The sequence below is a fragment of the Acipenser ruthenus genome, chromosome 3 (genome assembly GCF_902713425.1).
Source record: "Acipenser ruthenus chromosome 3, fAciRut3.2 maternal haplotype, whole genome shotgun sequence".
NCBI classification, from domain to species: domain Eukaryota; kingdom Metazoa; phylum Chordata; class Actinopteri; order Acipenseriformes; family Acipenseridae; genus Acipenser; species Acipenser ruthenus.
Genome location: NC_081191.1, coordinates 53,669,698 through 53,683,823, shown reverse-complemented (window position 1 = coordinate 53,683,823; position 14,126 = coordinate 53,669,698). Strand labels below are relative to the sequence as shown.

The 14,126-nt window shown below is 37.1% G+C and overlaps 1 protein-coding gene across 1 annotated transcript in view; it reads left to right on the top strand.

Moving 5' to 3' along the window:
* LOC117435285 (potassium voltage-gated channel subfamily KQT member 3-like) overlaps positions 1-10,689 on the top strand; it is a 159,658-nt gene extending 148,969 nt beyond the window's left edge. The window contains exons 14-15 of the mRNA XM_034058333.3: positions 126-210; positions 5,470-10,689. Of these exons, the coding sequence (XP_033914224.3) occupies positions 126-210; positions 5,470-6,207 (823 nt within the window). The 3' untranslated portion in view covers positions 6,208-10,689. The remainder of the gene's footprint in view (positions 1-125; positions 211-5,469) is intronic.
* Positions 10,690-14,126: the final 3,437 nt, after the last annotated feature.

Here is a 14,126-nt window from a genome sequence, read left to right as displayed (position 1 = left end):
TCTTTCTTTTTAGCTGTGTATTATTATAAATCTTTGTGGCGATTTCATATTCTAGTAACAGTACTTGTTATGGATTAAGTGTTAAGAGTGAATTTGATAATGTTTGTTTTCATTTCTTTCAACAGAAATGATCCATATTTACCCAAAGGATCAGTGCAAGAGGCTGAAGACCAAAGCATGATGGGAAGATTTGTGAAAGTTAAAAGACAGGTATTTTAAAGCTGTGTTCACACTGTTTAGAGGGTTTGGTTGGCACTTAGTACGATTTTGTACCTTTGATATAAAATGTGAACAACAAAGTCCACTATGGAAACGAAGCGTACATCCGTTTGGCAAACAAAGTGAGTTTGGTTCGATTGGTAAACCTCAAACTGCTGGACTCAGTCCTTTGCACATTGGAAACTTATAATACAAGGTAGCCTGACTCAGAAGTAAACATTGCGTGTGCAGTTTAGTTCATATTCTGAGAAAACAAATAGAGAAAAAAAACTAAATGTGTCAGGGAACCACATTAAGGTTACCAGACATCCTGGGAAAACTGTGATTGTCCCAGTTTTCAGCCATAATTTGTCCAGGTCGGGAACAGTAAAATGGTTCAATTGTCCCAGTTTTGCTATTGTATTCATTTTTTTTAAAGTACCAAACTACATCTTATGGATTATATTAAATAATTCTGTTTATGTGATCTATTTTTTTCTTTTGTACATTTAACATGTTTTGATTATATGACGATAGAAAGAAAGCAATGAGTCGTTTTGATCTGCAATAAATACACCCAGTGTTTAATTTTTAAATTTTGATGGTGTTATTATATACAGCTTCAGAGTTGCTGTAGCGTCAGTGAATCGAAGAAAATAAAACTTCCCAGCAGTTTTTCACTCTGGAAATCTGGTAACCCTGCACTACATGGACATTGCGAGAAACTAAAGCTCTGATAGAAATCCAAGCCGAACTGGACAAAGCTTAGAAAAATAGTAAAATATATTCAGTCTTTTCTGTAATTAGTTTGTTTAATGCCCAAGAATAGGAGAATAATGCAATACTGCATAACTGAATACTGCATTATTATCTTACTTCAGGCATTCAAGAAATGTCTGAATTAAATTAGTGAAGTGCTCCCCCAGTTCCCATGCTTTCTTCTATAACCAATATGTAAGAATTGAATACCCCGTGTACACTACCCACTTTTAAGCCAGCTTTGAGTTGGCATAGTTTTTTTGTGTAAATGCAGCCATCCTAAAAGTGGCCTGCTCCAGAGGGGGGCTCTGCGATGGCTTTGGTCTGTTTTTTGATTTACTGTGAAATATATTCTCACTGTTTTTTTCCTGTCACCAGCCAAGTATATAGCTATGGCCAAAAGTTTTGCATCACCTGAGGATTGAGACATATATATATATATATATATATATATATATATATATATATATATATATATATATATATATATATATATACAGTACTGTGCAAAAGTTTTAGGCAGGTGTGAAAAAATGCTGTAAAGTAAGAATGCTTTCAAAAATAGACATGTTAATAGATTATATTTATCAATTAACTAAATGCAAAGTGAGTGAACAGAAGAAAAATCTAAATCAAATCCATATTTGGTGTGACCACCCTTTGCCTTCAAAACAGCATCAATTCTTCTAGGTACACTTGCACAAAGTCAGGGATTTTGTAGGCATATAGTCAGGTGTATGATTAAACAATTATACCAAACAGGTGCTAATGATCATCATTCAATATGTAGGTTGAAACACAATCATTAACTGAAACAGAAACAGCTGTGTAGGAACAGCCAAACTCAGCTAACAAGGTGAGGTTGCTGAAGACAGTTTACTGTCAAAAGTCATACACCATGGCAAGACTGAGCACAGCAACAAGACACAAGGTAGTTATACTGCATCAGCAAGGTCTCTCCCAGGCAGAAATTTCAGGCAGACAGGGGTTTCCAGATGTGCTGTCCAAGCTCTTTTGAAGAAGCACAAAGAAACGGGCAACTTTGAGGACCATAGACGCAGTGGTCGGCCAAGGAAACTTACTGCAGCAGATGAAAGACACATCATGCTTCCTTCCCTTCGCAATCGGAAGATGTCCAGCAGTGCCATCAGCTCAGAATTGGCAGAAAACAGTGGGACCCTGGTACACCCATCTACTGTCCGGAGAAGTCTGGTCAGAAGTGGCCTTCATGGAAGACTTGCGGCCAAAAAGCCATACCTCCAACGTGGAAACAAGGCCAAGCGACTCAACTATGCACGAAAACACAGGAACTGGGGTGCAGAAAAATGGCAGCAGGTGCTCTGGACTGATGAGTCAAAATTTGAAATATTTGGCTGTAGCAGAAGGCAGTTTGTTCGCCAAAGGGCTGGAGAGCGGTACACGAATGAGTGTCTGCAGGCAACAGTGAAGCATGGTGGAGGTTCCTTACAAGTTTGGGGCGGCATTTCTGCAAATGGAGTTGGGGATTTGGTCAGAATTAATGGTCTCCTCAATGCTGAGAAGTACAGGCAGATACTTATCCATCATGCAATACCATCAGGGAGGCATCTGATTGGCCCCAAATTTATTCTGCAGCCATGACAACGACCCCAAACATACAGCGAAAGTCATTAAGAACTATCTTCAGCGTAAAGAAGAACAAGGAGTCCTGGAAGTGATGGTATGGCCCCCACAGAGCCCTGATCTCAACATCATCGAGTCTGTCTGGGATTACATGAAGAGAGAGAAGCAACTGAGGCTGCCTAAATCGACAGAAGAACTGTGGTTAGTTCTCCAAGATGTTTGGGCCAACCTACCTGCCGAGTTCCTTCAAAAACTGTGTGCAAGTGTACCTAGAAGAATTGATGCTGTTTTGAAGGCAAAGGGTGGTCACACCAAATATTGATTTGATGTAGATTTTTCTTCTGTTCACTCACTTTGCATTTTGTTAATTGATAAATATAAACTATTAACATGTCTATTTTTGAAAGCATTCTTACTTTACAGCATTTTTTCACACCTGCCTAAAACTTTTGCACAGTACTGTATATATATATATATATATATATATATATATATATATATATATATATATATATATATATATATTTAAACTATATGAACATAATTTTGATTTAACATCATGTAATCAAAGAAACTACAAAATGATATCGCAAAAGTCTACCTGAAGCCATAATAGTAGTACAGTAATTCATGTTAGATTTTGAAATATCACATTTTTTAATAATTTTTTTTTGATATGGGTGGGTGAAACAGTGGTCTGGTGATTCTGCCTATGGAGAGCACTCTGTGCTGCTCATTAACATTGGTGTTAACACCTTAAAAATGAATTAACAAGTTGTGTTTACTGAGAAGACAATATTACATTATCCACTAACCAAACAGTGTCTTTTAAGTAGCAAGACCATTTGGGAAGTCATCTTGTCACATTTTTCAATTTTATGTGGAAAACTGCAAAGTGGTATGTAATTCAATTTATTGTACATGTGTGACAGGTTTACTTGAGCTATCTTTAATCCTGACGGTAGTTTTAATGGACAATCATTATTAATAAGACCTTCCTTGAAAATGTTCATGCATTGCACATTTTGTATTACAGCAGTAAACTTTTATATATGTAATGACTATTTTTTTTGCAGAATAACACATCTATTAAGACTGCATTGCATCATTATTAGCCACTTGTTTACAAATGTTGTTATTTTGTTCAGCACAGCAATATGGGCAGTAGTGTGGAGTAGTGGTTAGGGCTCTGGACTCTTGACTGGAGGGTCATGGGTTCAATCCCAGATGGGGGAAACTGCTGCTGTACTCTTGAGCAAGGTTCTTTACCTAGATTGCTCCAGCAAAAACCCAACTGTATAAATGGCTACTTGTATGTAAAAATAGTGTGTTATCTTGTAACAATTGTAAGTCACCCTGGATAAAGGTGTCTGCTAAGAAATAAATTATAATATGAATATCTTAACAACATTATTCAACAGGTTTAATTCGACTATGAAGCAAAATTAGTTAATTCTATAGTCAACCAAAACTTTTGGTTACAGTTGTAGTATGTTTAGCTGCCATTAAACTTTTGGGTCCCAAGTCACTTGGAAGGGTAACAAGGATATACAATCAACAATAACATTTTATTTATATAACGACTTTCATAGCAAGTATACCAAGTCACTTTACAAGACTTAAACAAACAAAAAGAAAAGCTAAAAGTACAGTTAGGTACAGTTAAAAGACAATTTAAAATAGCAAGTCTTTAAAGAAGTTTTCAAAAACTCCAGAGAGTCTGAACGTTTAATATAATTTGGCAAGGAATTCCAAAGTCTGGGTGCATAAACAGAACAAGCCCCGTCACCCTGAGCGCGCAGCCTGGAGTTTGGGACAACCAACAGACTAGCCTCAGAGGAATGCAGGCTGCGAGCAAGGACATAGGGAGTAAGCAGGTCCGCAGTATATGAAGGAGCAGTGCCATTTAGGGTTTTATAGGTTAACATTGTAATTTTAAAATCAATCCTAAAGTTAACAGGCAACCAATGGAGTTGATATAGTACAGGTGAAATATGATCACAAGATTTTGATCTAGGATACGAGCAGCTGCATTCTGGACATATTGGAGCTTTCTAAGAGTATTATTTATTACCAATCACAGCACTGAATATTAGTAAGACATGGACCATATTACAAAATTCTAACCGTCAAGCTTTCAATGCAGGATTATGTATCCACTATTACTGTAACTCCCTATTACTTCCATGTCTAGTACCAACAATGCACTATTTCAATGTGTACAATTCAAAATGCTTCTGGGTAGAGATTCGGGAATTGTAGACACATACAGGGGGTCTATTCAACAGGACCAAACTTAGTATTTCGCTTACTTTTAAAACTAAAATATACGTTTTGTCAAAGTTGCCTTCTTTGAATGATTTAAATGAAGGCAGGGTTTAAACATGCCACCACTGAGATCAATTGAAGTGACACTACAGACATGTGTCACATGGCCCATATACAGTCTTCATCTCTTGGTTTAATATTAGTTTCAAGTGCACAGATAAAAATAAGTAAATTAATTATTCCAAGCATAACAAGTAAAATTCACTTTTACCATTTTGCAGTAATTTAAATGTATTTGAATCTTTTTCCATCATATCTAAAGTACAGTTTTATCAATCAAGGGGATTATTTCAACATATTGTATATTTTTTAATCTGCTGTGGATGCTTTCTTAAGAAGAGATTCATCAAAATGTTAGGTTTTGGCTTTTTGGCAGGAAGTTATTCAATTCCCATATACGTCTTATTAAAAAGCATGTAACTTACAACATTTTTAAAGAATAGTATAGAGTAAAGGCTGTGGCAGACATTTGCATCATCTAGCCACTATCAAGTAATTTGGTGGTGTGATTTTGGAACATTTATTAGTGGCCACTGTGTTTACACTGCTGCTTTGTTATGTTATGTCTATTTTCGTTTCCAGGTTGAACATATGGAGAAAAAACTTGACTTCTTAGTGGATATGCATATGCAGCATATGGACCAACTGCAGGAAAAACCATGCAGATGTCATTTTCCAAAGGAGACTTCAGGCCAACAAAGCCCAACAGAGGACAAAGAGGACAACAGGTACACAGAGATAAAAAAGGTATTTTTCAACTACACTGAACCCTGTCCTCATATGTCTTACCAAATCCCAGTCAGCAAGGTGACTCCATATAGTTTCTTCAGGAACGATCCAAGGTGCACCAGCTTTTCAGCATCCTTGACAATGGACAGGTCAGGCTGCATGAGGCTGTCACCTCCCCCTGTTCCATCCTACACTGAACGCCCCAATGTTTTGCCCATCAGTACACTGGTGGACTCCAGAAATAGCCTGCAATATGAAAGGGAGCAGCAACCCCCCTTCATGGATTGCCCTTCGCCACGGCAGGGCTGGACCTTGATGCGGGACACAGATACCCCGCTGTCACTTCTTTCAGTCAATCACGAGGAACTGGAGCGCTCACCCAGTGGCTTCAGCATCTCCCAAGGGAAAGATGATTTGAATTTTAGCCCCAACGGTGGGGGGTCGAGTTGGATGAAAGAAAAACGATACTTAGCAGAAGGTGAGACAGACACTGACACTGATCCTTTCACGCCAAGTGGGCCTCTTCCTTTATCATTGACGGGGGAAGGATTTCCTGACGCAGTATGGACCAACTCCAGTACTGGAATTTAGCTGGGTAAGGGGCAAGGGAGATTTTGAGAAGGGGGCCACAAGTAGACGTCTTTAATGTAAAGTATACACACTTTGCATATTTAATCTGATGAAGAAATAAAAACAAATTCACCCAAAGCTTTATTGCTGCAGAGCAACAGGCGCCGCATGTAATGCATGCAAATCTAGTGATAGACACTGCAAAGTCCAGATATTAAAAATAAAAAGCTATGCCGTTTCATAACAGTAAAAAGAAACTTCAGTTGTTTGCGCATGGTTTGCATGGAGCTACACCATATAAAATGACTGAACCAAATTGTAGCTTTATTGTACAGTACATGTGTGGCTTTGATTCCAGTTTCATGTGCCAGGAATTAAGCAGATAAAATTAATTAATTATTTTTCTTGAATAAGGTGCAACAAAGTTTAGAGGTTTGAAGACAGCCCAACCACAAATCATGTGTGTGCCAGTTCTGCAGGGTTGTGGAATTTTTGAAAAAAACAAAATGCTTGATAAACCTACTTGCCATTTACAGTATATGGTAGTATCTGCATAGTCTATAAATCTATATATATGGGTGAATGCTGAATTTTAGAAACAAGAGTACTGTATGTACTAGTTTGACTTTAAAAGTTAGGATAAACACAATACATCTTTAACAGATTATTCTTTTGCTGTTCCAACTGTATCTTTATATTTTGACACATGATAGCACTTACGGATAAACCTATATGAAGAGAGATTATTTATAAAACACATTTGCCACACTGCATCATGTAAAATGTCCCAACACCTTTACAGAACTGGTACAGATAATATTTGCCTTTCAATATTGTTGCCAACAATATGGAAACAATTTGATGTTCTAATATTTATTGGGAATGTAAAGCAGAACATGTAGATTGTAGAAATAATTCAAGCATGTGGATTCCTTTTTTTAATAAACAAAAAAATTTATTAACAAGTTGTGTTTACTGAGAAGACAATATTACATTATCCACTAACCTAACAGAGTCTTTTAGCAAGACAATTGGGGAAGTCATCTCATCTAGCTTTTAATTTGCAAGGGCAGTATCATTGAATACTAGGTTTTCTGCACATGATTTAATAAACAACACAGATTAGAAAACACACATTTGCTAAATCAGTAATATTTGTGGATATGAGCAAATCCAGGAGACCTAAATACTTATTCTTATTTTAGTGCCCTTTCCCAACCCCTCAGATGTGGTGCATCACTGAGTCACCTGGTAAAAGTCAGGGCAGTGTGGTTCCCGTTTGGCTGTGTTTAGTTGCTGATCTTTGCTGGGGATCCCACTTGGACATTCAAAATTAGGGGGAAAAAAAGAAGGTATAATATTTGGACACACTAAATTGTTTGTGTGTCATTATGAAGGTTTTAAATAGAATAAATATTTTATTCTGACACTGTTTTTTCACAGCCTAAGAATAGAAATGTATGAGAGATGCATTCAAGAAATATGCACCAGTATTTGTTTTTAACATGATTTTAATGTAGGCATGGCTGGAATCTGTCCATCAAATATGTATGTAAAAAAATTATAAAATAAAGTTATGCAACGTCAACAAAGTCCCAGTGTTGAATTCTACAGTGCTGTATTGCCTGCATTTCTTCAAACAAGCACATTATGTATCCATAATGTCAAATGCATATTCATGCATTCTACGTAAAAATAGAACTCAGTAATGCCTTTGAAATACAGTTCTTAATATATTTAAAGAAAAAACATTTTATAAAAAAAATATACATGCTAAACTATTGCCATTGTTTTATAAACATGACATATTTTGTATAATGTGTTTTCCAATGTCATCTCTGCCTGTATTATAGTCTTACCATCTCCTACATAGTCATGTAATGTTGTTTTATCATCATCTCTTGTGTTGTTTATTGGTAACTGATCTTTCATTGAATGTCATTATGGGTCAAAGCAAAATAAGCCATTTTTTCAGTTTTTCTTCAAATCAAATTTCCTCCTCTCCTCCACTTGACTATTTAGTATCCTGAGAGTTGCACAAACAAGACTGCCAGAATGCAAATTTTGGTCTGTGACACATTTTTTTCTGCTGATTCACCAGTACCTGTTACTCAGTGCCTAATTTGATCTGTACTGAATTCCACACTTCTCAAATGTTGAAAACCTAAATAAATACATACCTAAAACCAGCATGTGCTGTTGATTCTCTGCTAATTTGTAAAGATGACTGAAATGAATCTTATGGGTCTTGGACTTTCAAAGTTGATGGTAGTCTTTTTCGTGCCTTCTGGTGAGATGACCAAGCCTTTATTTTATACTAGGTCTAGCTTGCTTAAAATGGAAAGGCTGTTTAGTTCACTGCACTAATTGAGCAACTCCCAATTACTGTACCTTGTTGCACCTTTTGTGAGAAAACTAGAATTTAACATTTTAATTATGAACTTTAGTCACTTCTGTATGGGTCAATTTAATAAACAATTTTCTTTCTTTTGTTATGATATGATCAAGACAAAAGCACATATAAGTTGTGATAGCTGGTCAGACTATGGGATGCTGTTTTGTATGGTAAATATAAAAAAAGTTGTACATTGGAAATTTCATTTTTAGGAAAATACAGAGAAAAGGCTGCCAAACAAGTGGATCTTGTAACTTGTTGATTGAACATACATACATATTAAATTCTGAGTACTGCAAGATAAGATTATGGCACTTAATTTCCAAAACAAAGGTTTTACTTGTAGATAATGTACCTTTATTTTCATTTAAATCAGTGCAGTAATTCACATTACAGAATTCAAGAATTAAATACTCTCCATGATTCCTAAATCAGAATAGAAGTAGTAACAATCCATCCAGGTGTGCATATTATACAATGTACTGGTCTTCCATGAAGTTGATAATGTAGAATTTAAATTTCTAAACAGTTCCCTAATTTAAGTGTTTGATACACTTACAATACATTGTTAATAAAGCATCTAAACCTTAATTAAAACTAATATATTTTGACTAAGGTTTTTCTTAAATGGAACAAATTGTCCCTTTGGTCTTGTAGCTGGTTGTGTACAATAATCTAGTATTATTATTATTATTATTATTATTATTATTATTATTATTATTATTATTATTATTATTATTATTATTATTTAGCAGATGTTTTTATTCAAAGCGACTTACAGAGACTAGGGGGTGAACTATGCATCACAACTGCTGCTGCAGTCACTTACAATAGGACCTCGGTTTTACCTCTCACCCAAAGGACAGCGCACACAGAGGTTAAGTGACTTGCTCAGGGTCACACACAGCAAGTCACTGATGGGAACCGCCTGGTAACAAGCCCCTTTCTTTTACCACTGGACCACCAAACCTCCTAATCTACAAAACGTGTACCAATTCATTGTAACATACCTACCTACAATCTGTAGAAAGACTTACAAGAAGTCTAGCATTAGATTTCCCCTGTCTAAAAACCATTCAAAGCTGATGCTAGCTCATTGGATAAGTGCTGTTATAGGTCATGCCTGACTGCTTTAAACATGTCTGTTTTTAATCTATTGACAGTCTGTCTGACTGAGTGAGAATTCAGTGACTCGTAAACCAGTGCTTGACCACCAAATCTTCTGGACTGTAGCCTACTGATAAACAAAGAGTTCCCAGACCAAGTTCTACAAACCTCAATAAATATTTTAGCCAGGTCACCATATGTTTTCCTTGCACATGAAGATGTTACTTTTTTGGATTGCTTGTCTCAAGTTGCAACACCATCTAGTGATTAATTAGGTCTTTCACGGAACTGTAAAACATATGCAACTATTCCTTCATTTTAATTAGCTTAACAACACATTATTACATGAGAGAACAAGTCATAAGCAAGATTAAACCATATACCCTAAATAAATGTACATACAAAGGGTACTGGCTAGGAGGTTATATTATTATTATTATTATTATTATTATTATTATTATTATTATTATTGGAATACTAATAAAGATCATTTACATTTGATACTCTTAGTCAACACAAACATGGTTGGAAAATAAATACAGTCCCTTTTGAAAAATGTGTTACATTCAGCTTGATTAAGGTTTAGTTGTCATGAATAAAAGCAATTTAAGTAAAAATGGCTAAATATAGCGCTTTATTCTTTTATGTAACCACCTTTCACAATTAATGTAATACTCTGTGGCATATGACTGATAATAGGTATTTGTGCCTTGCCCTTTTTAATTTTTCTTAGCCCAGCCAATTTTCTGTCTATGTATCAGAATGTTTTTTGTTTTTGTTTGTCTTCAAACAAAAGGGGAACACAACTTGTATACAAGTGGCCTTCAGTGTTGTAATAATTTTATTAATTGTCATTTTTAAATTGTATTTGTAATATATATATTCTGGCACTGACCAGTTTTAATATCATAATTTAAATAACATAATATGCAAATGGTACTTCTTACTTGTTTTTGTATGTTTTGTCTTTACAATTGCACCAGTTATTAATAAAGAGACATTAAAATATGATTATCTTTGTCTTGGTTTGTGTATTAAGCTTAAAGGGAATATATATAGGTCTTAAAAGTTTAGCATCATTGATGTAAGTTTTCCCTAACTCCAATGCATTGCATTACTTTTTGGCTGCAGTCTGAAGGTTAACATGATAATGCATCACCCTGCTCTTGCAATGTAACAGTTTCTCAGCCTCAAAACATTGGAAGACTGGGTGTGGGGTGGGGTTGATGTATTACACCTACCATAGAGTGAAAAAAACAAAACAAGTTGTAAGGTAATTTCGTTGTTACCTCTATGTTGCTAACAGGTTGAAAACAACAAGAAATCAGTGCAGAAAGAAGACGCATGGATTTTATGTTCATGCCCATGATTTAAAAAAAGCATGTTGATGTCATGTTGTTTAAAATAAAATACAGTAGAGAGTTAATTATTCGAACTAATTGGAACCGATACTAGTTTGCATAATCGATGTGTATGAATAATCTAACAGGTATTAATAACAATTAGTGTACCTTTAATAATGTGTAGAATAAAGTTAACATACACAAGTACAGATTAACCCGTTTTATATCACCTCGCTTAATATCATACCGTTTGTTATCACGATTTTTCAAAAACCACTTGCCATACACCATAGGTTCTTTGAGAAATTACCTCTTAATATCATCTCACAAACCTGCTTATTGACACGTCTTGTGCAGCCTGTCAAATGCTGCACAGCCGGCCTTTACTAAGTAACCACAGGATATAATTCATTTTCAGCGCAACTAACAACCAATAATCATCTCAGCTGATAAACTGACATTTTGTACAGCCTGTCAAATCCTGCGTAGGCGGTCTTAACAGGATAGAGTTCAGTTACAAAACAACCAGCCAAATTTTTCTTTAACATAGTTTCCATACATGTTTTTTTTTAGCTCGATACACCTGCTCGAGAAAAATATCTTGTGTAAAATGCTTTTTTGGGTTTCTATTCGCTCAGTTTATTTTAGTCGAGTAAACCAGGCTTTTCACTCAACGTCATGCAAATGGGTTGGAAAGGTGGGGCTTGATATGTAAATTAGCTATGTGTAAAGTACTTCTGCTGTTTTTGAAGATTACTAGTGAAATTTTGTGAAAATGTGGTTTCTATGCGCAGAGAACTCGTACATGAGTGAATCTAAGCTGCTGTAATAAAGCAAAATATCTCGTGCCTGGTTGGTTAATAATGTGTTCACTTTCAATTCAAAGATGACTGCCAATTATACTTTTGGGATATGCCTGCTTGTCAGGTATTCGCTGAGCATTTTATATGAAAGCTACCGATAGGCCTCTCTTTTGCCTTTCACAGACAGGTAGGTAAGGAGTATAACTCTAACATTTTTCCAGTTTTGATTGACTCTTTCAGAGCTCCTTCTACAAGTTTTTCTGGAGTTCCCTTACAATTAATTGCTGGAAGTCGGCTCGCCACTTCCCCGGAATCGGAAACTCGGCAACTGAAGGCTGAGCTAACACTATGCAACTACGTTTCGTTTAAAAAAATAAAAAATAAAAAATGATTTAACTCCAGCTTGCTGTCGAGTGTCTCTTTACTACTGCCTTGCAGTTTGAAAAATATGACAACCGTGCACTTAATCCAATAGGCCTTGGCCTTATTGCTGAGCAGACTGCGCGCATTACCACTCACCCATAAAGCAGTGTGTTTGTGTGTAAAAAAAATAAATAAAAGGTGTGTTTTCTTTTTCTGTCTGTTCTTCTCCCTTCTCCGTGACTGTACTACCCTGCTGCAAGCTATGCGCTGCACCGGTTGCGTGCTCCATGCGGTCCGGACGCCATCCTGGGTGCTCCACTTCACTGCAAGCTTCGCGCTGCACTGGTCGTGTGACTGCACTACAACTGTCCTGAAGGCTCCACACCTTTGCAAGCTATGCGCTGCCCCTGGTTGTGTGACTGCAAGCAGCCCAGACAAAGACACTCAGCCCAGTACCTTGGTGCTTTGCCCTTTATACTTGGTGCTTCGTGCCCCACTGTATAGGCCTCGACGCCCACGGTACCCTCGGGTCCTCAGTGCCTCGGCACCCTCAGTGCACAAAAGCCTCGATGCCTCGGTGCCCTCAGTGTTCAAGCACTTCCCGACATCGGTGGCTGCATGCTTCTGTGCTCCATAGCCCCGGTGCCTCAGTGCTTCAGCATCCTCAGTGCCATGAGAGATACATACCTCGGCGCTTTGACGCCTCGAGGCTTTTCAAGCCTGTGCAGCGGCACCTTTGGTGCTACGCTGCCCCAGAGCCTCAGTATCCCGACGCCCTCGGTGCCTCGAGGACCACGCCTCGCCGCTTCGACGCCCTTGAGGCTTTTGAGCTCCCATGGCCTCGGTACCTCAAGACTTTAACGCCTCGGGGCTTCAACACCTTCGAGGCTGGTTAGCTCTACGCATCGGTCTCCTCAGTGCCCTCAGTGCCCTGACACCCCATAGCCTCAGTACCTCTGTGCCTGGACATGCTCGGTGCCTCGAGGACTATATCACCAATCCACAAAAAGGGAGACAAAACCGAACCAGGTAACTACAGATCAATAAGTCTGACTTCTATTATATGTAAACTTACGGAAACTATAATAAGATCCAAAATGAAAAATGACCTACATGGTAACAGTATCCTGGGAGACAGTCAGCCTGGTTTTAGGAAAAGGAGATCGTGTCTAACTAGCCTGCTTGATTTTTTTGAGGATGCAACATCGACAATGGATAATTGCAAAGCATACGACATGGTTTATTTAGATTTCCAGAAAGCTTTTGACAAAGTCCTGCATAAAAGATTAATTCTCAAACTGAACGCAGGAGGGATTCAAGGAAATGCGTGCACATGGATTAGGGAGTGGTTAACATGTAGAAAACAGAAAAACCTCCAAATAGAGCAAGATAACCAGTGGTGTACCACAGGGATCAGTATTAGGTCCTCTGCTATTCCTAATAAACATTAATGATTTAGATTCTGGTATAGTAAGCAAACTTGTTAAATTTACAGACGACACAAAAACAGGAGGTGTGGCAAACACTGTTGCAGCAGCAAAGGTCATTCAAAATGATCTAGACAGCATTCATTGACATTTAATAGAGACATGTGTAAGGTACTGCACGCAATAAAATGTGCATTATAAATATCATATGGGAGATGCTGAAATTGAAGAAGGAATCTATGAAAAAGACCTAGGAGTTTATGTTGACTCATCTAGACAATGTGGGGAAGCTATTAAAAAGGCCAACAAGATGCTCGGATATATTTTGAAAAGTGTTGAATTTAAATCAAGGGAAGTAATGTTAAAACTTTACAATGCATTAGTAAGACCTCATCTAGAATATTGTGTTCAGTTCTGGTCACCTCGTTACAAAAATGATATTGCTGCTCTAGAAAGAGTGCAAAGAAGAGCGACCAGAATTATCCCGGGTTTAAAAGGCATA